A 25,932-nucleotide genomic window follows, 5' to 3' on the forward strand; every position below is an offset into this window, starting at 1 on the left:
CCTCTCTGCCCCCTCCCAGCACCAACCAAGCAGGCGCGGACCACAAACACACAATTCCAGCCTCGCCTTCCCTAAGGGGTGACTTGTGTTGCTCGTTTGGAGCAGCGAAATCCCAGCCCGGGTGAGCTGGTTGCCCTTGGAAAAAGCTCCTTTCCGCCCAAATCCCGGTTAGGAGGCTGGAGAGGAGCCGGCTTTGCGGAAGCACTCGGGATTGCCTAGCTCCAGTACGACGCCTTTGAAAGAGCTCTGGCCTCCCCAGGGAGATGCATCTCCTGAAAAGCTGCCCAGCCACCCTCCTGCCACTGGAATATTCCCGTGGATCCAGGCGCTCACGGGATGCTGCCCAGAGCGTGTCTCCTGCGGAGCGGCCAGGCTGATGCAGTGATTTTGTCTACAGCAGGAACAAGAGCGGTGTTCGTTGTCACTCTGCTCAGGTGGGACAGGGCAGAGGGGGCACAGCCCCAGCACCTCCCGTGTGAGCAGCCTCAGCCATGGCAGCGCTGACGCCAGGGATTGGAGGAAAAGGAAATCTGCACCGTGGGCCGTGGGGTGGGGACATAAAGACCAAGCCCCTGGGAGGACAGGACCCCCTGCCTGCCCCGAGCCGGGGCTGAGGGGACTCCGGACACCACAGGATACGCCAGGCACAAATCCCTTGCCAAAAGTAGCTTTTAGAGGCACCCTAAGGTCAAGGTTCCTGCTCCAAATCGGGTGAAGCCCTCAGCTCCTGGGGATTTCTAAGACACGTGTTCACCTTCAAGGAGAAACAAGGGTGCTCTGCTCACACCCTGGGGTCACGAGGACTCCAGGCCACCCTGCTCTGATCTTCCCAGATCCCAAAAAACCCTTGGGAGAAGGTGTTTGGGATAAATTATGGAGTATTTTGGCTGAAGCACCACCTGAGCTGCTCAGGCAGCTGCTCACTCAGTGCTGCCCTGGCTCCAACTGAAAATCATAACCCAACACCCCCCGCAAATCTTGGTAACCTGAATCCCGGGATCTGCAGGATGCTCTTCCCACCATGGCTGAGCTGGCAGTGCCTCTCTTCTCCTCTCTGAGCCTCACGGGCTGCACGTCTCCCCTCCTCACACCCCTCTGCAGCCGTCAGGCAGAACCCAAAATACCAGCCCAGCGCTTGTGTCACCACCGGCAACGTCAGGACCCAATTAACATTTGGAAATCCAGCCGAGGCCGATGTTTCCCCCGGCACAAAGGGAAAGGCCACGGCGTGGAGGCTGAGGGGATGGTGGGTAGGATGGGAGACACCCCGATGGTTCCAGGGGTGCAGTGAGCCTGTGGGGTTACCCCAAGAGCAGCTCTGCAAACCCCACAGAGGTCTCTGCGAGGGCTCCTGCTCAGTGCCTGGGTCAGAGCTGCTCAAATCCTCCAGGAGAGTTCCATGCCATCAGCAAATGGACACGGAGAAGTCCGCCAGGATCGATATCCCCCTCGGCAGGCACAGAGCCAGAGGAGCTGAGCTGCCTCTCCTGTCCCGAGGGCAGGGCTGGGGCACAGCCTGAGCCAGCTCCCAGCTCCGTGTTCCTGTTCATCCAGGGTGCTCCAGCACCTCCAGGGCCCCAGCAGCTTTTCCCTGAGCTCCTGGCCTCACAGGATCCACGCAGGAGGCTCTGGGTGCCCCGACCCCACTGACCCCACAGCTGTCCCCAGACCGGCACAGCTCCAGCCTCCCGCTGCCCTGGCCCCCAGCCAGCTGGGAAGGTCACCGTGTCCACCGCTGAGGCCACCCAGCGCCATCCAGGAGACACAACTGCTTGCAATTTGATTTTTTTTTTTTTTCAATATAGGAAAACTCGAAACCGCATCCTATGGACTGGACATTCCGGCTCAGCCTCTGCAAAAAGGGCTATGAATAATTTATGGCCGAGCCACCACCTCCTCCTTCCTCCTCACGGGTCACTCCTGTCAAAGAGAGAGAGGCTCAGGAATCACACCCGGCCCTTTCCATCCTGCACTGCCAGTGCCTGCAATTGCCTTGGGTGTGGATTCAATTCCCTCCTGGATAGAAGGGTGTGGAAAATAAATCTTTAATTCAAAGTGAAATATTAATAGAACTGTAATTAGCTGTAATATCTACACAATTAAAAAGCAGGAGGCCCGGCAAAGAGCTATTTTCGTGTGTGTTTAGAGAAAAAAAATAAGTTTGCAGGGTAAGGGCTGGGGGGTGGCTGGGGATGTTTTTTCTGGTGTCCCAATTGTCTGAGGGAGAAACGTGGCCGGGAGGAGCAGCAGCACAGGGAACACGGGTCCTGCCAGCGCTGGCAGAGCAGGAAGAAACAAAAGGACGGGTCTGAAGAAAAGAAAAGAGCAGAAGAAGGATTTGAGGAGGAAAAGAAAGAAAGAAAGGAGAGCCGTGATGACACTTTTGTCCTGCTCCTCGGGGATTTTGTAGCAAAGGGAAGATTTTCACTGACGTCAGGCAGAGCCCAGCCTGAGCAAGAGGATGGGGATGGGAAAAGTGTCTGTGGAAGTTGGCAGGGAACGAGCAGGGTGACCCTGGCTCAGCCCCCACAGACATTTTCCAGCAGGAATTGCATGAGCTGCTTGCAAAAAGCCATCGGCTCACCCTGAGCTGGGCAGTTACTGAAGGGATGAACAAAACTGCAAAACAAAACCAGCAGAAGAATTCAGCTCTGGCCCTCCAAAAAAAAAAAAAAAAAAAAAAAAAAAAACACCTAAATAATAGGCCAAGGAGGTAAAAAAAAAAAAAAAAAAAAAAAAAAAAAAAAAAAAAGACAGCCTTGGATTTCTTTCCAGAAGAAAGAGACTCCCACACAACCCCCAGCACATGAATGTGGGTAATAGATCTGGATGTTTAGAGAGCAGGAACGGCACTGCCTGTGCTCGCATGGGCTTGACATTCACACATCGGGTCCGTGCCTCTCTCCAGGAGTGGGGATAATGGGATGCCGAATGTCAGACCACTTAAATATATATAAAACTCATTATACGCCTCATGACTAACAGATCTTGATGGGGAAAGTTGCATTTTAAAGAAATGCAGGGAAAAAAAAATTAAAAAAAAAAAAAAAAAAAAAGAAAAAGAAAGAAAAAGCCCATCCGGGCTTGGGGGGAGGAATTAGCAATGAACGAGGGATGATTCGGCTGCGGGCTGAGAGTGATGACAACTCCTCCTCCTCGTGAGGAAGGCTCCTGCAGATGTGCCAGCTCCTTGGCAGCCCTTCAGCCACTTTGGGGGCTGCCAAACTGCCACCAGAGGTTTTCCTGCAGCCTCAGGGTCCTGCCAGGCAGCCACATCCCCCAGGTGATGTGAGGGGATCCCCCAGAGAAACCCCAGGTGATACCAGGGCCCCAGCCCTGCCTCTCTGAGGCCACCGAGGGGGACATTTCCTGGGCTTCCCCCACGGCAGCAACGAGGGGATGGAGCACACTGGGGTCTGCCATTGAGGCAATGCCTCTCTCTGCCCAAACCTCCTCTTGCTGCAGCCTCAGAGCCTCTTCTCGGGGGGTTATTCCTCTTTCTGGGGTCTATCCAGCCTAAACCTTCCCCTCTGTACCTCCCTGCTGCCGTGACACGGGGACAAAGGCCCCGTGCCGGGCTGTCACCACTCCTGAGCCCGAAGTCGGGCAGCACCTTCGCTCTTCTCCTCTACAACACTTCCACCTAATGGCGAGAGAGGTGGCGAGGAGGCAGCCAGCCCGGCCAGGGGGACACGGGGACACCCCCAGGAGCAGAGCAGAGGCCAGCACAGCTCAGCACAGTGATGGACCCTGCCAGCCTCAGCCCTCAGTGAAGAAGAAGCTTTTTGCCCCTGGGTGGTTCCGGCATCTCCAAAAACGGGGAGTTCTGTCGGCTCCATGCTCTGGGCCATGTCCTGCCTCCCTCCTGCAGCTGCTGGGAAGGAACAGAAGATTTGGGAGCCTTGGAGCAGCCCAGGCCTGCACCCCACTCTGCTCACAGGAAAACCCAAGGGCTGCTGCTGGCTGTGCCCCCAGGCCTGATGCACTCAGTGAGTTGGTCCCATCCCAGTTAGAAGCTGTTGCTTTGTAGAAGAGGAGGAAAGGGCTCAGGCTCAGGGACGTGCTGAGTGGCCAGAGGTTATTTTGGGCAATGATTCCTCCGGGTTTGGGGTTTAAACAATACAGAAACATGAAAAGCTGAGGCACGATGTTCTCCTGGAAATCCCTCAGCCTGCACCATCAGCAGCTTTTCGTGCTGATGCTTCAGGAAGAGCAGGACCTGTCCCAAAACTGGCACCCTCAGAGGCACCAGGGTCCCAGTGATGTCCCCCTGTCCCCACTGCAACATCCCAAAAGGCACAACCCTGTCCCTCAGAGCCAGCATTGGGCAAGAAAAGAGGGACAGACAACTCTGTGTTTCCATTTGGGTGCAGGAGGGGTTTTTTTATCCACCCACAGGGATCATGAGCAGCAGGAAATGTTTCCTTTAAATCTCAAAAAAAAAAAAAAAAAAAAAAAAAAAAAAAAAAAAAAAAATTAAAAAGGGGGAGAATAGGGAATGAGAGAGAACATTTGGTGGTAAAATTAACTGTGACGGCCAGGCAGCACACACTCCCTCTTCACCCACAGGGCAATTAGAGGAAAATCTTTACACATTAACTAACACGGAAGGCAGGGATGGCATGAAAGACAACCCCCTCGTTTTTCCCAACCAGCAGCGCTGGAGGAAGGTGGCAGCGGCACCTGGGATGCAGGACAGGGCAGGGGACAGGGCAAAGGGGACAGGAGAGCAGCCCTGGTGAGGGACTGCTGCTGGAAAGCCTCGGGATGCTGGCTGGGCCCAGCACCAGCATCTCAAGCACCTATCCAGGCACAAGGAGGTGGGGGAAAGCAGGGAAGGACTCCATCCCTTGCTTGTCCCCTCCAGGTGCCCAGAGAAGCTGCTGTACCCCCCTCACACACCTCCAAGACTGAGCACCCAGCCCACATCCAACCCAAAAGTGCCCCGCTCACCCTGCGCACACCAACCTGCTCTGCTGGAGAACACAAACTGCCCCAGAGTGCGATGGGTTTGCAGCAGAGGCTGCTGCAGCTCGCCCTGCTGGCTGCTGTGCTGGGCAGTGAGGGGCACACCTTCCCCAGCACCCGGGGAAAGGAACCCGAGGTAAAACCCAGCGGTGCCTCCAGCTCGGAGCCGACCCCGGCCAGCAGCACCCGTCTTCTCCTCCCAACTTCTCCATAATTCATGCAACAACCTCCTGAAAGAAATATCCTCCTCGGACATAAAATATTCATGGCCTCATCCTTGCAAGGAAACACTGTCTTCCTTGGAGTGCAACCAAGCAGCCGAGGCCAGCACGGATTTGCCTTTGCAGGAGTAATTATGTTGGTCATCGATCGGGTGCCACAGCGAGGGGCTGTGCTGGGAGGGGCCGGTGGGACCCCACCCCGTGCCACAAAGTGGCTTTTGGAAAAGTCCCAGAAGGGTTTAGGGAGAGGGAGGAAGGATCCCGCTCTCTGCAGTGACATCCCAAGGGGTTCCCCGTCCTCGTGGCTGCATCTCTGCGCCAGCAGAATCGTCCCAGGGGGGAGCAGCTCCCCCAGCACCAGCCTGGATCCCGTCCAGACCCATCCCAGTCACATCCATCACCCCTCACACACCACAGGCTCAGGCACCTGCCACCAGCCACCCCCCAAACCACTCCAGTCCCCCCAGCTCCTTTCTGCTCCGCATTTGGATGTTATCAATCCATTCGGAGCTCCTTCCGATTTCCCTGCTTTTGCAGAGCCCAGCAGAAGCTTCAGCCCCATTTCACTGCACAGTGTTCAAAACCTTTATTATTACGATTTTTTTCCTTGCCTTTTCTCTCTCCCTCAGCTCCCTGAGCCCCAGGCAAAGGGTTCCAGAGGTTCTCCTGTGCACTGGTCATAGCACAGCCCAACAAATCCATATCCCTTGGGACAACGGGGAGATGGAGTGAATGCATCACTCATCTTCCAGGGGGCTCAGCGGTGGGGAAGGAGAGGAGGGGGCTGTGGTCCCAGGGGCACAGGACCCCAGCAGAGCTCTGGGGGATGTTTGAGGGAAGGGGGGCTCAGCAGTTTGGGAGTTTGGGAGATGTTTGAGGGGAGGGGGGTGGTGGTGAAACACACTCTGGAGCAATATTGCAGCCAGGAATGGGAGCCAGCCTCGGCCAGGGCCAGGTCCCGCAGGAGCTGCCAGCCCCGGGGACCCCCCGGCTGCCGCAGACCCCAGCCCAGGCTCCTGCGCCGGCGCCCGGGTCCCAGAGCCGGGCTCAGCATCTCCAGCGAAGGCCGGCAGTGCCTTCCCGTGGAGGCCGCGCTCACTGCAGCCGTGCAGCCGAATGGACCCTGCCCTGGCGATCCCTGCGGCCCGGGGCATGGGGAAAAAGTGTCTGGAGCAATCGTTGTCCTAACTCCACACACACACACACGGCAGCGGTGGGGACTGTCCCCTCCTGCCCCACGCGCAAAGGTGTGGCACAGCCCGAGCAAACATCTGTGCATCGGCCTCCCATCACCTCGAGTGAAACACAGCTTACACCTCCACAACCCCCTCAGGACCCTCCCCGAAATCTCCAGGGCACATCCCTGCTCCAGCCGATGCACCCCAAACCCCTTCCACTGCTGCTGGGGAGCAGAGCCCCTCCAAGGAGCCACATCCTTCTATTTCAGGGCGACGTGTGGGTGCCGGGGTGGGCTCGTTCGGGGGAGTTCCGTCCCACCCCGCAGAGCCTCTGGGACCGCTCGTCAGGGATGGGAACAGCGCTGTCCTCCCCCAGCTCCGAGTGACGGGGAGCCGCCCCCCAGCCCGCGCCCGCCGTGTCGTGACGCTGCCGTCGGGGGGAGCCGGGCGTGCGCCTCCGCTCCTACACACCGAGCAGCAGTTGCCAAGGGAGCCGCTCCCCGGGCCCGGAGCCGGCTGGGAGGGTGGCTGACAGCCTGGCAAACTCCCACCCGGCCGCTCTCATGGTGGGTTGGGGGGTACTAGTGCACATAAGTAACATCCCGCCCTCTCAGTGAAGGTGCTTTTCCTTGGGGATAACCACAGCCTGCTCTCCTCCCCTCGCCGTGGGTTTGGGGATACGGAGGGCTGGGGTGCTCAGCCCCATGGTGCTTTCCAGCCCTCCCAGCCCCTGAGCCCCTTGGTGTCCCCACAGCCCCGCTGCCAGCCTGTCCCTGTCATTTGTAAGATGAGCCGGTGGCACGGAGTAACCGGAGCCGGGAGGAGCGGTGACCCCCGGCCCGTTATAGCCGGCCCTAATCCCGGCCGGGCCGGGTGTCACATTCCTCGGGAACGGCGGAGCCGCACCGCAGGGGCCTCAGGGTCCTCTGATAGGGACAAACCCGCTGTCCCTGAGGTCTGGGGACAAAGCGAGCAGCACGTGGAGAGCCCAGCCCCGCAGCCGGGTCACCAACACTCCCGAATGTCCCTCCCCAGGAGACCAAGCATCTCCTCACGGGCACTGCCAGGGGGAAAACGGGAACACGCCTCAACCCTGCCCGGCCCCACTTTGCCCCCAGCCCACGCCAGCATCGTTCTGCCGCTGGTGAGGGATGCTGGGACTGATCCAGGCACGGGCGGGGGGAGGATGCGGAGCCTTCCCTCCATCCCGCTCCACAGCCGGAGCCTCTCCCCGTTAGGTGGCAGCAGTAAACCGCAGCGTTGGCTTTTCCAGGCTAAATTATTCCATAATTCTGCGATTCTGGTTTACGCGGGAGCGCGTTCCCCGCAGGAAAACCTGGCGGTTCCATCCCAGGACGCTCCATCTCGCCCTGCCCTGCCTCCTCGGGTCATTCAGTGGTGACCCTCTGCCCGCCCTGAGCCATCTCCTCCCAAAGCCCTTCGGTCAAACCCCCAGGCCATGCAGGGGACGGGAGCGTGGCCACTCCGGCTCCTGCTCCTTCCCTTTCACCAGCAGCCAGCTTGGCCCCATTCCCCGTCCCGTCACCTCCGGAATCGCCTCCCGTTCCCATTCCCATTCCCCTTCTCCTGCCTCTGTGTCACCCCGGGCCCCCTGTGCCTCCGGAGCCGGGACTCTGCCAGCGGCTGAGTCACCCCGGTGACCAGCACCTGAGTCACCGGCACCGAGGGAAGTCCCCCGGTCTTCCATTCCTTTTCCAACCGGAGCTGAGTAAACGGGAAAGTGTCAAGGAATTTGGCTGGGAAAAGTGTTTTCTTGGAGCTGCTCCGATAAGGAGCAGCCCCTTTGGTGGATCCCCTTTGCCACAGTGAACTCGCAGCTGGCCAGGGAGTGGGGGGCTCCTTCTCTATCACAGGGAGAGACTCCAGGCCATGGAGAAAGGCAGGGAAAAGCAGGAAAAGCATGTCCTGTCTCCCTTGTCCTCCAGCCCCCTGCCAGCGCCTTGCAGTGCATCCCCCCGCCCCTCCTCGGATCCTGCCGGCAGCCACCACCGCCTTCCCGGCCCTGCTCACATTCGATGTGCAATAAAATACCTTGATTTAAAAAAAAAAAAAAAATACCAGGCGGCCCAACCCCACTGCGAGCCCGCCAGAGAGCCCTCGATTAATGACCCCTCGCATTCCCCTCCACCGCGGCCCTGTTAATGATTTACAGCGGCTCCTCCTCAGCCCTTCCCTTCCCGCCCTCCTCCCCAAGCCGGAGCACAGGGGAAGGGGCTCCAAGAAGCGCCCGCAGGGATTTTTTTGCACCCCCTGGCACATTCCCTGCGTGGGGACACCGGAGGTGCCACCACCCCCAGCATGGGTTAGCAGCATCCTTGCACGGAGAGGTCGGCACACGGCTCCATTCCTGGTGTTCCCTGATTCCTGCCACCTCCTTCCCGCCCTGCGGGGACCCCGGCTGGGCTGGCAGCGTCCCCCCACCCAGCCGAGCGCCGGGGCTCATGTGCCGAAATTGTAGTGGGGGGAGTCTGGAACGGGGCCAGGGCTGCCCCCCGCAGCAGCCCCAGGCTTTGTGCTCCCGGCAGGCAGCCCCGAGGAGGTTTCATGTTACTGGGAAACTGGGATGGCGGGATGTTCCCGGGGCAGCCCCGCAGACAAAAGGCCATTGTGCAGCCGCGCGGCGATGGCTGCAGCCCCGGAGCATCCCGCTCTCTGCGTGAGCCAGCGGCCACCCCAGGCCCAGGAGGTGACACAGCCGGCGTCTCAGGAGCACCAGGGGGCCCGAGCAGCTCCCCAAAACTCGTGGGATGCTCCAGCACAGAGTGCCCAAGCCACAGCACCCCAGACACGGCTCCTTGCCCGTCTCACCAGCAGCAGCACCCAAAATGCATCCTCTCCATCGCAGAGGGCGGGAGTGGCACTAAACCAGCCGCTGCTGGCACCGAGTGGGGGTGACGGGCAGGGACATGTCCGCACAGGTCACGACGTGCAGGTGAGGGGTGGCTGAGCCTGAGCTGCTTTCCAGCCCCACCGGCTGATCCTGCTCGCCCTGCGGCCGCCATGGATCAGCCTGTGCTGTCTCGGGATCATCAGGGTACAGGGAGTTATTTATGTGCATTTCCCTGTGCGGGGGCTGGATTTAATGCAGCCCCAAGCAGCACCCCAGAGCCCAGGGCAGGGAGCACCTCCAAATCGTCCTCCTGCCTCCCACCGCCGCCAAATTCTCCTCTGAATGCCCAGACCCGGAGTCGGGGATCCAGCCCCCGGCACGCCCCATTAACTGCTGTTCCAGAGGGCTCGGGAGGTGACAAACACTCCCGCCCGTAATTAGCCAGGTGGCCCTCTGCAAGTCACCCAACAACCTGAGCTGGCTCAGAGGATCGGGTTTCCCCTTTCCCAGGGAAATTAGCAGGGAATTAGGCGCCCAAATCCCAAACGGAGCTTTGCTGGGCTCGGTGGCAGTGCCAGGCCGCGGGGCAGGATAAGATGTGTGCCACTTTGGGCCACCCCCCGCTGCCCCATGTCACCCCCTGGATGCTTTCCGGGGACAACCGATCAGCGCCTGCGGTTCTGAGGGGCCCAAGGAGCTCGGGGTGATTTCAAGGATCCTTTTTTTCAGGGCACTTTCCAAAGCTGCAGCTTTTCGCAAGCAATGGGGCACCCGTTCCTCCATCAGGTTTCCTCTCGGGCATGAAATACTGGCTAAATAAATCGAGATACGAAATAATTCATGTGTGCAGCCCCCATTCGCAGCTCGTCCACCCCACGGCGATGGCCTGGGGCTCCTTCCTGCAAACCCCGGGCTCAAATGGGCGGCACTAAGCCTGCGACTTATCAGGTGATTTAAGGAATGTGTCCCCAGAATGGGGCTGCGGGAAAACCGCCGCCCTGGTGAGAACTTAAATCTGCTCCATGGGGTGAGAAGGAGGAAGGAGCCATTTAATCAAATTACCAGACCTGTTTTGGGGTGGGTCCGGGGCTGTTTGGCCACATGGGGCTTCATCAATGGGGCCATCGGGGAAACAAAGCCGGGAGGGGAAACAAAGGCCATGTCCCTGTGCTCCCGCATGGCCGGCCAGCCCTGCGAACCCCCGCACCGGGACATCCCTGCTCCAGCCCCGGAGCATTCCCGGTTCCTCCGGGACACCGGGGCTGCACGGGCTCCGTGCGGCTCCAGCCCGGCACGGCACAGGCTGCCCCGCGTCGGCCTCAGCTGCCGATGGGGGTGGTGGATAATAAATCATTTGTTTCCCCGTTTTCAGCCATTTTCAGCTTCTTCTCTGGCTGCGCAACTCCACCGCAGGAGGGGGGAGCTTGCCCAGTCCTGCCCCCAAACCCACTCGGCCACGAGCTGCAGACCGCAGAAACAAAAGTGAAAATGTTCTTCCCGGACTTCAGCCCTGGGCCCAGCCTCGGGCTCTGCTCCAGCCCGGTTTTTTTTTTCCCTGTTTTCCCCTCCTTGCACGTGGCCCTGTGCCTGTACCTGGCTGCTGGGCCATCTCCCCTCCTCTCTCCAGTTCCGGGCCACCACTGCAGCACGACTTTTCTTTTAAGAACAAGTGCTCACCCCACGGGTGACCCCGGTGTGGGGAGGCTCCAGCGTGGGCTCAGAGAGTGGGGAACTGCCAAAATTTGGAGGGATTAAAGCAGAGCAGCCCCGGTGGTTTGCAGGAGTCGGGCTGCTGCCATTCACCAGCGCTGCACAGTAAATAACGAGGGATATTAATAACAACGAGCCTCTGCCAGGACACAAACCAAGTTCCTCTTTGGGCTCACGGTGAAGGAGGAAGCCTGAGCAGCAGCGTTGGGGTAAAAGGCCCCCTGGCATGTCCAAACCCAGGCAGGGCTGCCTGCAGCTGGGGAAACGCTAATTTTAGCCAAAAAAAAAAAAAAAAAAAAAGGGTAGTTTGGGTCTGCAAACAGCCCCTTGGTGGATATAAGGCCCTGAGATGGGGGAGACTCAGCAGAGTTTGGTCAGGAGCTGCACGCGGTGTGCCTGCTCTTCCTGCAGGTGTTTGGGAACAGGAACTCTCTTGCAGGAGGGTTCTCCCCCCCCTCCTCTTTGCTTTCATTTTTTATTTGTCAGAAAGGGGACACTGCTCCGATTGTGTTTGAGGCAGGGGAATTTGCAGGGGATTTGAAAAATCCAAATAACAATTAGCAGAAACAAGTGCCCCAAGCCTGGCTGGGTTTGGTTTGTTTTGCATCACAAGCCTTCCCTGCCAGAGCAGTTTTGCACAGGCAGATATCGATACTTTCACATTTCATGTTTTTAAAGGTCTCCTTTTTTTTTTTTTTTTAGTAAAAACTTGCCTGAAACTTAAAGCCTGAAACTGCTTGCCAGAAGTCTGAAGTTCAGATCCTCACTTCAGAGTTCAACCCTCAGAGTCAGGATGGTCAAAAGCACTTAAGTAAGAGTTTCCTTTAGATTTGTGATTGTTCTTTTCACAGGAGTTTGCAGAAATTTCACACAACGGGGTGCTGAGCTCTGGATTTCTTGCTATCCCATCAAGGAAAACCACTGCAAGACCCCAAATGCTCGATAAATCTTAGAAAGACTGGCCTGACACAGCATGGCCTTGGGTTTTTGGGGTACCTCACCAGAGAGCTGATAGCTAATTCCAGACTGACCCAAACCGACCAGAGGAATTCTGAACAAAGCCCTTTACTGCAGACAGAGGCCAGCACATGCTTAAAGCCCACGAGAGCCTCGTGGCCACTCATGAGCCCCCCAAACCCCACCGTGGTGAGCAGGGCCAGCCCCCCACGCCCCGCTGCACCGAGCAGAACCTGCTCCCACACCAGCCTCTCCTTTTTGTGTTTGTGCTGCTGTAATACATAAAATTAATATCACGGCATGATCCAGGCGGCCCTGGGAGCCCCGGGGAGGGAGCCCCCACTGCTGGTGCCTCCAGACGGGGACGACAAGCTTTATTGGGGTTGACCTGGGGAGGAGGCAGCAAACAGAAGGAGCATCGTGCTTTGACCGTGGGCACATGGCCCAGGCCGGGCTGCTGATTGTCCTCACGGAGACACCAAACCCCCCACACCAACCCAAAACACAGCGAGGGGAAAACCGCGGGTGTCCCCCCCATCGTGGGGTCACCCCCCGGCACGACCCCAACCGGGACCACCACTCCTGGAGCATCCCAAAGCGGGAACACGAGGCTATCTCAATCCTCCCCAGCGTCGCTTGCAGCCTCACAGGGGACCCTCCATCGCCACCTCCGGAGACTGTGGGCCAGGCAGGGCCGGGGGCGCAACCGCCGCCGCCGCAGCGCTTTGAACGGCCCTATCGCTCCCGGCCGCGCCGCCCCGCGCCGCCCCCGCCGTGATGCGGCCCCGGCTCCGCCTCCCCCGCTCCGCCGGCGCTGGGAGCTCCCTTCGCCTGTTTGCCCTTATTTAATTTCGAGTGTGATTTTGCTATTTTTAGCAGCTGGATCCCCTCCAGTAAGGCTAGGAGCTCGCTCTGGGGTTTTTTTATTTTTTTTTTTTTCCCTCTCCCCCCCTTTCCACCCCCCCCTCTCTTTTTTTTTTTTAATTTTTTTTTTTCCCTCCCTCGTTCCCTGCAAATGATTTTGACCCAGCTTCCTTCCTCCTGGAGCAATTTTTTTTTCTCTCTCTCTTTATTATTTATATAAATACGCGGGGCCTGGCGGGGCCGGGGATGCGGGGCTGAGCCGCAGCCTCTCTCTTCTCCTTGCAGATCCGCAGTCGCCGCGGGCGGGGGGTCCCTTCGCTCCGCAACACACACCCGCCGGGAAAAACAAAACCATCGAACCGCCTCCAAAAACCCACGGCGAGCACCGAGCTCCGGGATCAAGCTGACGGTGAGTGGCACCTTCCTCTTCCTCCTGCGGCGGGGAGCGCGGGAGGCCGCGGCTCTGCTTCCCCCCGCCGCATGCGGGGCACCATCGGCGCCGGGCTGGCGGCGTTTGCAGGGACGCGGGCTGCATGCGGCCGGCCGCGCTTCGCTTTATTAGAGCTATTAATTATTGTTAATAGCGGGGCTGATGCACCTGGCCGAGCCGGGGGGGGGGGGGGGGTGCCGCTGCTCCCGCCGCTCCCGCCGCCGGCCGACTTCGCCGCACTTAGTGGGTTGTGGGTGATGTAAAAGGGCCCCGTAGCGAGCCCGGGGGGGGCTCCGCATGGCCCCGGGGTGGCCCCGGGGTGACCCCGCGGGGACGGGACCCTGCAAGGTGCGTGGGGCCCGCGGCCGGTGCACGGGCGTGGGAGCGGGGCCGCGGCCGTGCGAGGTGCGTGGGGCCGGTGCGAGGCCGAGCCCGGCTCACGGAGAAGGCGCACACGCGGCTCGGGGAGAAGTTGCGGTGCTGGGGTTCAGCCGCTCTCTCCCCCCCCTCTCGATGGTGTCCCCGCACCCCGCCGGCAGCGCTGGCTCCACGAGGGGTTTTATTACCCCCCCAGGACAGGGGTTTCACAAAGCCCTGATGGTGCCCTTCCTGCCTCTTTTCTTTCTCCTCCACCTCCCTCCTTCCTTTCCTTTATCACTTCCTTTTATTATGCATCCCAGGAAGGAAGGGGGGGACTTTGCTCAATGGCAGCCCCGGGGTGGGGTTCAGAGCAGCCCCACGGCGGGTCTTTGCCGAGGAGGAGCCCGCACATCCCTCCCGGCCCGCACCCCTGCCCAACAGGCTCTTCAACTTCTGCTCCACGATTCCTTCCCCTCCTCCTTCCCCATCCCTCTGCCAGGAGGTGCGGCTGGGATCCTTCTCCAGCTGCCATCAGGCTGGATTTTCTGGGCGTGAAGAGATTTTATACATATATATATATATATAAAATTTTTTTTAATTTTTTTTTTAACATCTAAGCCCCCGCCTTTTTCCCCGCTCCTCCTGGGCCAGTTTGTTTAATCTAAGAGTAGGTGGCGGGAGCGGGGGATTTATGGGGTTATCTGCACGGTAAGCCAGCGCAGGCGGCTGGGAAGGCAGGAGCAGGCCCAGGAGCAGCCGGGAGCATCGCTCCGAGGGGACAGCTTGGCCCTTGTGCGACCCAGAGGTGGCTGCCGAGGACAGCCCCAGCCCACGTTGTGGCGCCGAGGGAGAGCAGTGGGGCTGGGGGGAGGAGAACCCGGCGGCTCAACCTCCAAAGGGATGGAGAAGGGGAGGAGGTTTCCTTCCCCCAGCTCCATCAATCGAGAGGCAGATGTGGCCCCTCCACCTCCAAACCGTGCCGAGATGGTTTGTTTTTTTTTGTTTTTTTTGTTTTTTTTTTTTTTCCCCCCATCCCATCCCCCCGCCGGCCGCGGGGAGCCCGGCAGCCCCTGCCCGCGTCCCCCACTGATTCCTCCCTGCCTGGAAAGGTTTCTCCCTCAGCTGCTTCCTCTCCTCCATGGCAACCCAGCTGCTCCCTCCCTCTCTCCGTGGCTCTGATGCGTGTGAGCAGGGCCGGAGCTGCTCCCGCCATGTGCCCGGCTTGGTCCCGGCGGCACACGCGGGGCCTGGCAGGTGCTGCAGGGAGCTGGGGAGCACGGGGCTTGGCCGGCAAGGAGCAGGGATGGGAGAGAAGCATCTCCCAATTTCCAGCATCTTCCTCTCAACCCCCTCTGCCAGAGCAGGGCTCGGAGCCCCGCGGAGTCCCCTCGGCTCTGGAGGCCCCGGGGAGAGCTCCGGGGTGGGATGAGGAGGATGGAGGGGTGGGATGAGGAGGATGGAGGGGTGGGATGCAGAGGGATGGGTGGGAGGTGCACGTGCTTTCCCCAGCACCAAGAACTTTGCAGCTGCTTTTGTGGGGGTGGGGGGAGGAGGCAAACCCAGCGGTACCCCCGTCCCATGGAGGGGCTCCTTGGCATTCCCAGCTGGAGCTGCCGTGGGGTCTGGTCCCTGCTCCAGGGCAGGAGAGCACGGCAGGGTGGGGGCCGTGCTGGGCCCATCTGTTTCCAGCTGTGGGAGGGGGCACGGAGCAGCTCGAGGCTGCGCTGCCTCTGACAGAGATTGACTTAAAAAGAGACAAAACCCCGTCCCAGCCCGACCAGCAGCCGGCCCTTTGCTGGCCTAAATCTAAACCATACTTTTTTTTTTTTTTTTTTTTTTTTTTTTCTAAACCAAGAGACTCCTTGAAGGGCTCTGGGATGCTGTGAGTAATATTTTCGGGGTGTTTACACTACAGCATGGTTTCTGTCTCCCAAAAAAAAAAAAAAAAGGAAAAAAAAAAGACTCCGAGGGTGGTTTTTGTTGTTGTTGTTCTGCACTCATGAGTCACTTCCAGAGGGGAGCAGGAGCTGACGCCTGTTTTTTTGAAAAGGCTCAGAGGTCTGAGTGTGGCTCCTCAGGCTGCATGTCCTGCCCATACCCTCCCCAGTGAGGCTCAGTGTCCCGGGGGGCTCAGCACCCTCTGTCCCCTGCAGCCCCACCATCCCAGCTGCTCCAACACCACCAGATCCTCAAAGTGAGCATTATTATCCCAGAGTAGGAGGGTGCCTCCATCAGCACACACAGACCGGGCACACAACCTCAGACCTGCCTCTGCTCCTGCTGGGAAGCCTCACACCCCACTCTGGGCAGGTGTCCCCAGCATGGCCGTGGTCACCTCCTCTGTGTGGGGTCACCCCAAGCACCAGGGCTGTGGCAGCAATCCTGCTCCTTCCCACCCTGAGTCCATCCTCCCTGCTCCTGGGCTGGCAGCTGGGCACAGAGCCACCCCCAAAGCTCTGGAAAAGCAGGTTTTCCCTGTGCCCCTGGGAAGCAGCGAGGTGGAGAGGGGAAGATGGAGCCTTTTCCTTTGTGGAATTACTCCAAAAGCAAGGGAGAGCTGCGCAGCTCTTTGGGACGTGCACAGGGGAGGTGACAATCCAGAGTCCCCAGGTCAAGTGCCTGTCCCTAACCCCAGCCAGGTGGCATGAGCAGGGGTGCAGCAGTGCTGAGGGTGGGGAGCAGGGCTGGGGCACCCTGAGCCCCACTCCAGGGCCCTGGCATCGCTCTGGGGACACCCAAGGTCCCCAGTGCCACCACTCATCCTGTCTCAACTGGCTGGTGCCAGCAGCACATCTGGGATTTCAGATTAAACCTTTCCTCTCTTTGAGGAAAGGGGCTGGGCCCTGCAGGATGGGCTGGCCAAGCTGCAGCACCCCAAACACCTGAGGGGACCCCAGGAGCATGCAGGGGACATCTCACCTGCCCCAGCATGAGGGCTGGGGGCTGTCACAGAAACCATGGTGAGCCAGAGCCGTGCCTGACTGACCTTCCTCCCTCCCACTCTTCCTCACCGCTGCTGGGACAGACGATGAGTGAATCCAGCGCCAAATCCAGCCAGCCCCTGGCCTCCAAAGGGGAGAAAGACGTGTCGGAGAAGAGGGGCCGAGGGCGGCCCAGGAAGAAGCCGCAGGTACGTGGGGTCCTCTATGAGAAAGGGGGGGCTGGGCAGGGTATGGAGCAGCAGGAAACCCCCCAACACCTACACTCCCGGGCTGGGGACACCCCCAGGCTGGGGACACCCCCAGTGCAGCCCCATTGTCCCTTTGGGCAGACCTCCCCAGGGCTCACCAGCAGCAGGACCCTCCTGGGGGGGCTCCAGAGCTCCTGCCCCTCCCCAGGCCCTGCTGAACCTGCCTTTGCAGACGGGCTAATTAAAGCCCCATTAGCAAAAGCTGCTCAGAGAGATAAGATGCTGCTGGAGCCTTTATAGCACCAAACCCCGCTCGGCCCCCCCCCCGAGGCAGGTGGGGTTTGTGCACATGGTTTTCCTGCAGAAAAGGTGATTTGTGGCTTTCCTTGACACATCCTTGGCTGCAGCAGCAGCAGTGAGCAGGGTCTGGGCTGAGGGGCTGTGGGGACAGCCCGGCTGAGCTGAGAAGGTGATGCTGGGGCTGGAAAAGGTCACATTTGCCCAGCTGAAGGACACACAGGAGCCTGTCCCCGGTGTCTGATCGCCAATCCCAGTGTGACCAGTGCTCCCAGTACCACATGCAAGAGCATCTCTGCCCTTGCTGGGGCTCCCGGGCTGGAGCATCCCAGGGTGCACTGGAGGCCACCCTGGGCATGCAACCCCTCTGCTCTCCCTCCAGCAGGAGCCCAGCGAGGCCCCGACCCCCAAGAGACCCCGTGGACGGCCGAAGGGCAGTAAAAACAAGGCCACCCCAAAGGGCAGGGTAGGTACCTGGGAACGGGGCTGCTCCAGCTGGGTGCTGCTACCACAGGCCGGGTTTGAGCTCAGTTATGGACAAATTCAGGGCAGATCTGCCTCGGAGGTGGGGATGGGGGGTGGAATCTGGCCCAGGGAGGGTGGGGGAGCTGGGGGCCGTGTGTCAGCACCAGGACACCCGAGATGAACCTGTTTGCAAAACACGCGACTCACATCCTGCACCCACCTCGTGACTCACGGGGGCATCCCGGGGCTGGGGGGGCTCGGGGGGCTGGCAGCAGCACCTCAGGAGATGCCACTGGAGTGATGAATCATGGGTGGGAGGAAGGGGAACACCACCCACCCCTGACAGCATCCTGGGGACAGCCTAACCAAAAAGCCTTTTTTTTTTTTTTTTTTTTGTTATCCTGGCTCAGAAAGCTGCAGTCACACCAGGGAGGAAACCTCGAGGGCGACCCAAAAAATCGGTGAGCAGGCTTTTCCCTTCCCCATCCACCCTGGCAGGGCGCTGGGCACTTTAGGGGCACAGCAGCTCCCCAGAGAGAGCCCCACGAGTGTGGGGTGGGGTTGGAGGAGCTCAGAGCAGTTGAACGAGTAGGACAAGGCACTGGGTGGGCTCTGAACCCGCCTAGGGCTGGGGGTTTGAGGAGTCCTGGCCCCCCCACCAAGAGCAGCGTTGGGTGGCTGGCCCTGCCCTGGGGACACGCTGGCACAGGCCTGCCCGGGTCCCTGCACGGCATTCCTACAGCCCACGGCTGCAGCCACCCCCTTCCTTCCCTGAGCTTTCACTCCTCTGTTCCTTTTCTTCTCCTTTCCCCGTCGGTTCGCAGCTCAGACGGGGGTGCCGGGTACCGGGACGGTTTCCTCTCCCTTCCCTGCCTGTCCCAGATTTTGCTCCTTTTCCCACTGAAATTCCTTGCAGAGCCAAGCGGTTGCTACCAGCCAGAGCTGCAAACCCAAAGTCCTGGTGTGTCCTGTGCCGGTGTCACAGCGCCGAGGGCTGTTTGAGGACCCCAGGGTGGGCCGGCAGTGCAGAGGGGTGTGGGAGGAGCCCGTCCCGTGCCAGCAGGGCCGTGCTGGGGACACGATGTCCCGCTCTGGCAGGCGCGGTGGCGTTTTTGTGAATGGAGCGGGAGGAAGTGGGGGCTGGCGTGACTCAGGCTCACTCAGCCCTGAGTCACCGCCGCGTGCGGGGTCACGGCCGCCCACCCCGGCGTGGGGCTGGACAGGGACACCCGGCACTGGACACGGGCTGCCGCGGCTGTCACTACCCCGCGGTGGCCACTGGGGACACATTCAGAGGTGTTGTGTACTCAGGAGGTTTGCTCTGCCCTCCCCACTGTGAGCCCACCCCGGGGGGCTTCTCACCTGGGATTTAATTCCAAGCCAGAGTCAGGGCCAGGCCTCGAATCCAGGAGTGGACAAGGGGTGTGATGTGCCTGGCCAGCCCCTCGTCCTGGGGCAGTGAGGTGGGGCTGCACTCCTGACACCCCCCCGGCCACGCTCCTTTTGCCTTGCAGCAGCAGGACGAGGAGGAGGTGAACATTTCCCAAGAGTCATCCGAGGAGGAGCAGTGACACCTCCCAAACCGGCGCTACCTCATCGCCCGACGGCCCCGCAGCGGCCGGGGGAGAGGGACGGGGAGAGACCCACCGTGCCGCCCTGGCTTCCTCCTCTTCCTCCCTCCTCCGCTCCCTCCTCACCCTCAGACAACGGCAGCACTGGAAAATGGCCCAACCCGGGTGGCCCCCACAGCCCCCGCCCGGGGGGGGCACCTGCCCCAGCTCCCCCTCGCCCAGCCCTGGGGTTGGGGGCAGCCCCACTGCAAAGGGAGATCGCGGCAGAGAGCCGGGGCTGGCACCCCCCACCTTGGCTGCCCCCCGTGCGGTGATCTCACCCCGCCAAAGTGGGTGCTGGCTGTCCCCCCCAGCACTGGGCTCTGCCCCGGGGCCTCCGCAGGGAAGAGACATGGGGGCAATGAAGGTGTGACCCACCCCCTAAATGCATTAGACCTTTGCTCTGGACCTGCTGCTCCCCTGGGCAACCCCCTGTGTCCCCCCAGTCCTGGGTGACTGCACTGTGTGCGGGAGCAGCTCCCGCGGCGCTGCCGGGGCTGGGTGCCCATCCCTGGGGTGCCCATCCCCAGGGGTGCCAGTCCCCAGGGGTGCCCGAGCACAGCTGGCTCCGGGCAGCCTTCTCCTCATAGGTTCTGGTATATATATATTTTTTTGTTTAGTACTTTTTTTTTTTTTTTTTTTTTTTTTTTCCTTTCATTCACAACTACCTCTGGATATTTAAGTTCCACTCTCTGAACTCACAGACGTGCTGCTGGGGCACCGTGGGCTCGGTAGTTCCTGTTTTTCGGGGTGTTGCTGGGGGCTGTGGGGTATTTTTTTTCCCCTTTTTTTTTTTTTTTTTTTTTTGGGGTTCATTTTTCTTTTTTCCTTTTTTTTTTTTTTCTAAAAAAAGTTGATATTTTGAGGTCTAGTTTGCTCTGCTGCTTCAAGGGATCGAGGCTGGCAGGGCAGAGGTGTGGGGGGACCATGGGATGCTCCCCCTGCCCCTCTGCCCCGGCACGACGGCTGCAGCGGGACCGGAGGTCGGTGCCGGGCGGCCCCGGCGGGAGAGAATCGGGGTTTGGTTTGGGTTATTTTTTTTGGTTCACTGTTAACGACCTTTTGGGTTCCTATTTGCAGTTACTTGAATAAAACATTTTATGGTTGTTTTTGACGCCTCTGTCCCCGCGGGGCCCCAGCTGGGTGGGGTAAGGGGTGGCTCCTCCACAGGGGACATCCGCGGGGATGAGCTGCCGATGGGAACACAAAAAGGCAAAGCCCTGCTGCCCCCCAAACTCCCGCCCAAGGCTGGAGACCCCCAGCCCCACACGGAGCCTCGGGGCCAAGGCAGAGACATGTTTATTCACCCCATCTTCCCCCAGGCATCCCATGCCAGCAGAGCCTGCTGCTCCCTGCCCGTCTGCCAGCCCCCGTGGGCCCTCCCAGAGCTTTCCAAGGGGCTGCTGGAGCAGTGCAAGAAAGAAAAAAAAAAAAAAAAAAAAAAAGGAAAAACCAGGCATTGAGGTGGGAGATATCCAGTCCTGGTCAGTGCTCAAAGGTGGGGGCAGTGGCTGTGGCATTGTGGCACCACCGCGGGCACACGCTGCCCGTTCTGGCTGATGGTGCCGGTGCTGACACCGTCCTCCCTCTCCCGCGGGCAGGATCCGGTCCCGGTGCTCCGGGCAGAGTCAGGCTCTCCAGTCCCTGCGCGGGGGCCGAGGGGGTGAGGGTCCCCCCCAGCCAGGCACCACCTGCAACACAGAGGGACACACCTGCAGCCCAGGGCATCGCGGCGGGTGGGGAGCGCACTGCCCACGCAGCCCAACCCTCCCGAAAACCTCTGGATTACACCCAAAGCATGACTCTCTCGAGGCTGAACTCTACATTCTTGGAGGTCTTTCCCAACCTTAACGATTCCATAATTCCCAGAGCTCCCTGGGGACAGGCCCTCACTTGCTGCTGCTGCTTCAATTTTTCATGGAAAAACCGGGTAAACGCCAATTCCCACCACAGCGACCCACCTGAGCCTCCTCAGCCTCCACCAGCAGCTCCTGCTCCGACTCGGGCGGCTCCTCGGCAGGGTCGTAGCTGTACATGGGCAGCAGGCGGTGCCGCAGCCGGTCGGACCTGCCGGGGGTCGGTGGTGAGCGGCGCCCCCGCAGCTCCCCAGGGTCCCCAGCCCCGCGGCCCCGCTCACCTGCGCTTCTTCTTGACGTACATCACCTGTACGGGGAAAGGCGTCAGCGGTGCGGGGCTGGGCGCTGAGCTCGGGGCCCCGCGGTGTCCCACGCCCGCCCACTCACCGCGGCCAGGAGGGCGCCGAGGAGGGTGAGGAGGAGGAAGGGTCCCAGCACGGAGCCCACCAGAGAGTCCCCCGCCGCGCCCGGGGCCGTGGGGGCCGTGGCGTTGCTCATGGCCCAGCGCCGGCTCCTGCCCGCATGGGGAGGACGCGCCTGTCCGGCCCCACGGACGGGAGCTCTGCAACCCACAGCCGGCCTTGGGAATGACCCACGGCCCGGGAATGACCCCCCCACCCCGGGAATGACCCACTGCCCCGGGAGTGACCCCCACCTCAGGAATGATCCCCACCCTGGGAATGATCCCCACCGCCCGGGAATGACCCACGCCTGGGAATGATCCCCCACCCCGGCAGTGACCCACCGCCCGGGAATGACCAGCGCACAGGTAATACCCCACCTCCCGCCCGGTAATAACCAACTCCCCGGTAATGATCACCCCGTGGGGGGGGGTCACCCCGCCCCCCCCTCCCCGCAGAGCTGGGGCCGCGGGGGGATCCGCCTGCAGCAGCGGGAGGAGCCCCCGCACTGAGCTCAGCCCGGGACAGCCTCGGACCCCCGACCCCCGCCCCAATTCCCGCCTTTTCCCCTCGCTTGGTTCGGGATGTCCCGGGCTCCCCCTCCCCCCCCGCTCCGGGGATCCCCGCGCGCGCGCCCCGCCCCGCCCCGCCCCGCCCACCTGCGCGCGCCGCCCGCGCCCGGAACCCGCGCGGCGCGTGATGGGCGTGGGGCGGGGCCGAGCGCGCGCGCGGAAGGGGGCGGGGCAATGGGGCGAAGGGGCGGGGCAATGGGGCGAAGGGGCGGGGCAATGGGGCGAAGGGGCGGGGCAATGGGGCGAAGGGGCGGGGCAATGAGGCGAAGGGGCGGGGCAATGGGGCGAAGGGGCGGGGCTTAGCGGGCGGGGCGGTGGCGGCTTGCGGCCGGCAGGGGGCAGCAAAGACCGGGCGGGGGTGGGGCGGGAAGGCGTGAGGGGAGCGCAGGGAACCCGGCCCAGAAACCCGGGGAATGGAGACGGGGGGAACCGGGGCGGGGAGCAAGGGGAAAACCGGGAAAATACGGGAGAAAGGAAGAAAAGGCCCCTGGCTTGAGGGGGGGACACAAGGAAAGGCGAGTAGAGGGGTGGGTGGATGGATGGAGGGAGGGATATGGGAGTTGTGCATCTGGGCAGGTGAGTGCACAACTGAGGAGGTGTGTGAGAGAAGGGAGAGGGATGGATGGATGGACGGAGGGATGGATGGACATCAGGAGTAGGTAGGTGCATCCCTGCACCCATTGTTTGGGTGGACAGATGGGTGAAGGGAGGGAGGGAAAGAGGAATGGAGGGACTGGGACAGATGAACAGACGAAGGGAGGAAGGGAGGAAGGAAGGAAGGAAGGAAGGAAGGAAGGAAGGAAGGAAGGAAGGAAGGAAGGAAGGAAGGAAGGAAGGAAGGAAGGAAGGAAGGAAGGAAGGAAGGAAGGAAGGAAGGATGGATCCCACAGGGGGGATGGACGGATTTGAAGGAGTGCCACGAACACAGGCAGGATCATCCCCAGTGGGGGCTGCTGCGGCCGCTCTCCCCCAGGCTGGGGCCGTGGGGACTCCAGGGGCTGTGGTGGTGGCGGCAGTGTCACCCGCAGTGGTGGCGGCAGTGTCACCCGCAGTGGTGGCAGTGCCCCAGCCCTGATCCCGGCCGCAGGGCTAAGCCGCTTTGCCCGCGGGGCCAGATGGTCCCGCTAAGTGGGTCAGGCAGGAGCGGGGGACACCAGGGAGCGCTTCCCAACAGCCACAGAAACTAACCATCGAGGGGAAAGAGGTGAAAAAGAGGAGTCTGGACATGGTGGAGCTGGAGGGACATAGCCCCTGGACTGGCAATGGGACAGGGCTCAGCCACTGCAGAGCATCCAGAGCCTCCTGAGCCGGTGGGGAAGAGCAGCTCCTGGTCTGCAGCCTCTGGGATGGGTTTGCTGGCACAGGCAGTTGTACCCAGCCTGCACATCTGCCTGCACCTCTGCCTGCATCTCTGCTTGCACTGCTGCCTGCAGTGCTCCCTGCACGCTGCCCATACCACTGCCTCAACCACTGCCTGTAGCAGTCCCTGCACTGCTGCCCTCACCTCCTGCCCAGCCCATGCAAGGTTGTTTTCCCCTCTTCAGACCAGAAAAGGGCACCAGCTGTCCCCAGAGTGGCCTACAGCTGCTGTTACCAGTGTCCCATTGTCCCCAGGGGTCCCGCTGTCCCCACCAGCCCATGGTGACCCCACTGTCCCCAGCAGTGGCACTGGTCTCCTCCTCTGTGTTAGCTCTCCCTGCCCCAGAGACCCTTCCCAAACCAGCCCCTGCTGACCACGGCAATGGGGGAACCACAGAGTGGGACAGGACCCTCTGTCCCCCTCAGCCCAGCACTGACACCTCAGGGCCCTCCATGCTGCCACCATCCACCGCTGCCCATCCTCTCCGAGCTGAACCCTGCTGTGCCAAGGCTAAAAATAAATCCATCAATTTCTAGGAAAGCTCCTTGGAGAGCATGAGTGCGTGGGAGCACATGGCCAGGAGGAGCAGGCGTGGTCCAGGGGAAGCAGCATCCTTGGGAGGAGACTGGGGGTCACCAAACCCCTCCACATGGCCAGAACCAGCCCAGGACACCTGCAGCATCCCCAGATCACCATTTTTTTTTCCTGATCCACTGCTTTCCAGGGCACTCAAAGGGGAGTCAAAGCAGGGGCAGCACTGGAGAAATCTCTCCCTTGCTTACCTTGGGGTGGGGAATGATGTTGGGAGGGCTGAGGGCAGCATGGCCACCCATCCTGGGGACAAGGCACCTTCGCGACCGGGGTGTAAAGGGCAAAGCTGGAATAACAACACAGGGTATTTATTTCTGCCCCAAACCCCGCTGCGAGACACCAGCCCCCTCCCCTGCGCTGGGGACACATAACTGGGGACAGCTTTGCTGAGCCGCTAAGCTCCGGTTTAAGCAGCTGAGCACAAGTGGCCGGCTTTCCAGCCACAGCATCCCTCCGGCTGCTCATCCAGCCAGAAATGGCTGGGTGTGGGGACCAGGGGCCGGCTGTGCCTCGCCGCTGCCCGCTCAGGCATTAACGCCGCCGTCAGCACGGATTAATTCTGCCCCGGGCTGTAACACCGGGCTGCGGTGTGCGCCAGCCCCCGTGTTTTCTGTAGGAGGAGCCTGATCCTAAAAGGGATTTGCAAAGGCTCGTTTAGGGTCTCCTCACCAGGACAGGTTTATTCGCAGGGAAATGAGGGAGGTCACCCTTGTGCGGCCAGCGGTGCTGCTGCTCTCGGTGCAGGCTCCAGCCGGCCTCTCCCACAGCTTTTCCCTTGGGAAGGAGTCTGTGAAAGAGGTGGGAGCACATTCAGAAGCTCCACGAGGCTCTCTCCTTAAAATACCCCTTTTTATTGCAGGGTGCATTCCCCCATCAGCCAGCCCACGTCAACACCAGGGTGTTGGTGACATCCCTCCAGTTCCTCTTCCAGGCTGTGACTGTCCCAAGCCACTGCAGGGAGGGCTTTTCTCCTTGGGTGACACCACTGCCCCATCCCCGAGTTCAGGAACGTGGGGAACAGCAGGAGAGAGCAGGCAGGAGGCAGAGCCGTGTGAAATACTGGCGTGTTTATTGGTTGGCACTAGATTACAGCCCACACTCTCGGCAAACTGGCATCCACCAATTCAATTTTTTTTTTTTTTTTTTCAGTTTTTCACTCTTTTAAAGACAGTGACGGCCTCCCTCTCACACACAACTCAACAGAGGAAAGCCCTCATGACAGGATCCCACCCAGCTCCACACATGGAGAGCCCTCCAGCCTTTCTGGAGACACTGTAGGTGAAAAGGTCAGAATCATGTGGGGATGTCCTTCACCTGCCAGCCAGGACTGAGCAGGAGAACACCTGCACTATCCAGAGGCTCCAACTGAGATGGAGCCCCAAAGGAAACAGGTTTTCTACTTCACATGTGGGACTTTGAACAAAGGTGTTGTAAGAATGACTCAGGAAGAAAGAGAAAAAGCATCTGTTGCACTGCTCCATTTCCAAAGGGCCTTTGCAGCTGCAAACTGTTTCTGCAAACTGTGTTATTTAGTGTAACCCTCCCATGTGAAGTTCACCAGGAGATTAGAAACACCAAGTGCTGGAGTGAGGTACAGAGTTCTGCAGCCAGGAAAACAAACCCAAACAGATTATGGGAATTACAAGTACAAAACCATCTTGAATTCACAGAGAATTGAGCATTTCACTCGCAACTCATTGAAAATCACTGAAAATATCAGGCCTCTTTTAATCCTAATAAACCAGCAAGTTTGTTCTCGGCATCGGATTTCCCTCTGCAAACTTGCTGACACTTCCCTGTGAAAGCCAGGTGGCAGGAGCAGCACAAGAAGCTCCGTGAGACATCCCAGCTGATCCCAGCATGGCACGGAGCACAGCACCCAGGATCCCTCTGCAGGCTCTGCGGTTGTCATCAGCCCCCACTCCAGGCCCAGACATTTCAATGACTTGGATCAACATCCAGAAGGGTTTAGAACCTGTTTTCTCTCACACCAAGGTCAGTGCCTGGGTCAGCCCCACCCTCAGTCACAGGGGTGAGTGAGGTTGATGGTACCGGACACAAACCGAAGTCCCACAGCTCTTGGAGATTCCTTGTTTTGGGGAGGAATGGAA

General features: G+C 60.2%; 2 protein-coding genes across 6 annotated transcripts; one reads left to right on the plus strand and one right to left on the minus strand.

The window, feature by feature from the left end:
- Window positions 1–12,669: 12,669 nt before the first annotated feature.
- On the plus strand, window positions 12,670–20,145 carry HMGA1 (high mobility group AT-hook 1). Of its 4 annotated transcripts, none has more exons than XM_066335543.1 (6): window positions 12,670–12,778; window positions 13,035–13,158; window positions 16,565–16,669; window positions 17,349–17,432; window positions 17,842–17,892; window positions 19,895–20,145. In XM_066335543.1, the coding sequence occupies exons 3-6, from the start codon at window positions 16,568–16,570 to the stop codon at window positions 19,904–19,906; spliced, it is 249 nt and encodes an 82-aa protein (XP_066191640.1). In that variant the 5' UTR covers window positions 12,670–12,778; window positions 13,035–13,158; window positions 16,565–16,567; the 3' UTR covers window positions 19,907–20,145. The 4 variants fall into 4 exon arrangements, with proteins under 4 accessions (XP_066191640.1, XP_066191639.1, XP_066191637.1 ...); XM_066335542.1 differs by lacking the exon at window positions 19,895–20,145 and adding an exon at window positions 18,949–19,883; XM_066335540.1 differs by lacking the exon at window positions 19,895–20,145 and adding an exon at window positions 18,946–19,880 and having other exon boundaries at window positions 17,352–17,432.
- On the minus strand, window positions 19,891–21,992 carry SMIM29 (small integral membrane protein 29). Of its 2 annotated transcripts, none has more exons than XM_066335538.1 (5): window positions 21,958–21,992; window positions 21,285–21,459; window positions 21,179–21,204; window positions 21,003–21,108; window positions 19,891–20,732 (listed from the first exon to the last, which is right to left on the minus strand). In XM_066335538.1, exons 2-5 carry the CDS (start codon window positions 21,393–21,395, stop codon window positions 20,670–20,672), a joined length of 306 nt encoding a protein of 101 aa, XP_066191635.1. In that variant the 5' UTR covers window positions 21,396–21,459; window positions 21,958–21,992; the 3' UTR covers window positions 19,891–20,669. The 2 variants fall into 2 exon arrangements, with proteins under 2 accessions (XP_066191635.1, XP_066191634.1); XM_066335537.1 differs by lacking the exon at window positions 21,958–21,992 and adding an exon at window positions 21,679–21,799.
- Between the last annotated feature and the right edge of the window lie 3,940 nt (window positions 21,993–25,932).

Source organism: Sylvia atricapilla, chromosome 25 (genome assembly GCF_009819655.1).
Source record: "Sylvia atricapilla isolate bSylAtr1 chromosome 25, bSylAtr1.pri, whole genome shotgun sequence".
Taxonomy (NCBI): domain Eukaryota; kingdom Metazoa; phylum Chordata; class Aves; order Passeriformes; family Sylviidae; genus Sylvia; species Sylvia atricapilla.

What these genes read in the sequence shown, in the direction of transcription:
- HMGA1 (XM_066335539.1), top strand. Translation starts at nt 16,568, where the DNA reads ATGAGTGAATCCAGCGCCAAATCCAGCCAGCCCCTGGCCTCCAAAGGG. An exon ending in GGCCCAGGAAGAAGCCGCAG is followed by an intron (nt 16,670 to 17,348) that starts GTACGTGGGGTC and finishes CTCTCCCTCCAG; the next exon opens with CAGGAGCCCAGCGAGGCCCC. An exon ending in AGGCCACCCCAAAGGGCAGG is followed by an intron (nt 17,433 to 17,841) that starts GTAGGTACCTGG and finishes ATCCTGGCTCAG; the next exon opens with AAAGCTGCAGTCACACCAGG.
- SMIM29 (XM_066335538.1), bottom strand. Translation starts at nt 21,395, where the DNA reads ATGAGCAACGCCACGGCCCCCACGGCCCCGGGCGCGGCGGGGGACTCT. An exon ending in TCGGCGCCCTCCTGGCCGCG is followed by an intron (nt 21,205 to 21,284) that starts GTGAGTGGGCGG and finishes TTCCCCGTACAG; the next exon opens with GTGATGTACGTCAAGAAGAA. An exon ending in TACGTCAAGAAGAAGCGCAG is followed by an intron (nt 21,109 to 21,178) that starts GTGAGCGGGGCC and finishes GACCCCCGGCAG; the next exon opens with GTCCGACCGGCTGCGGCACC.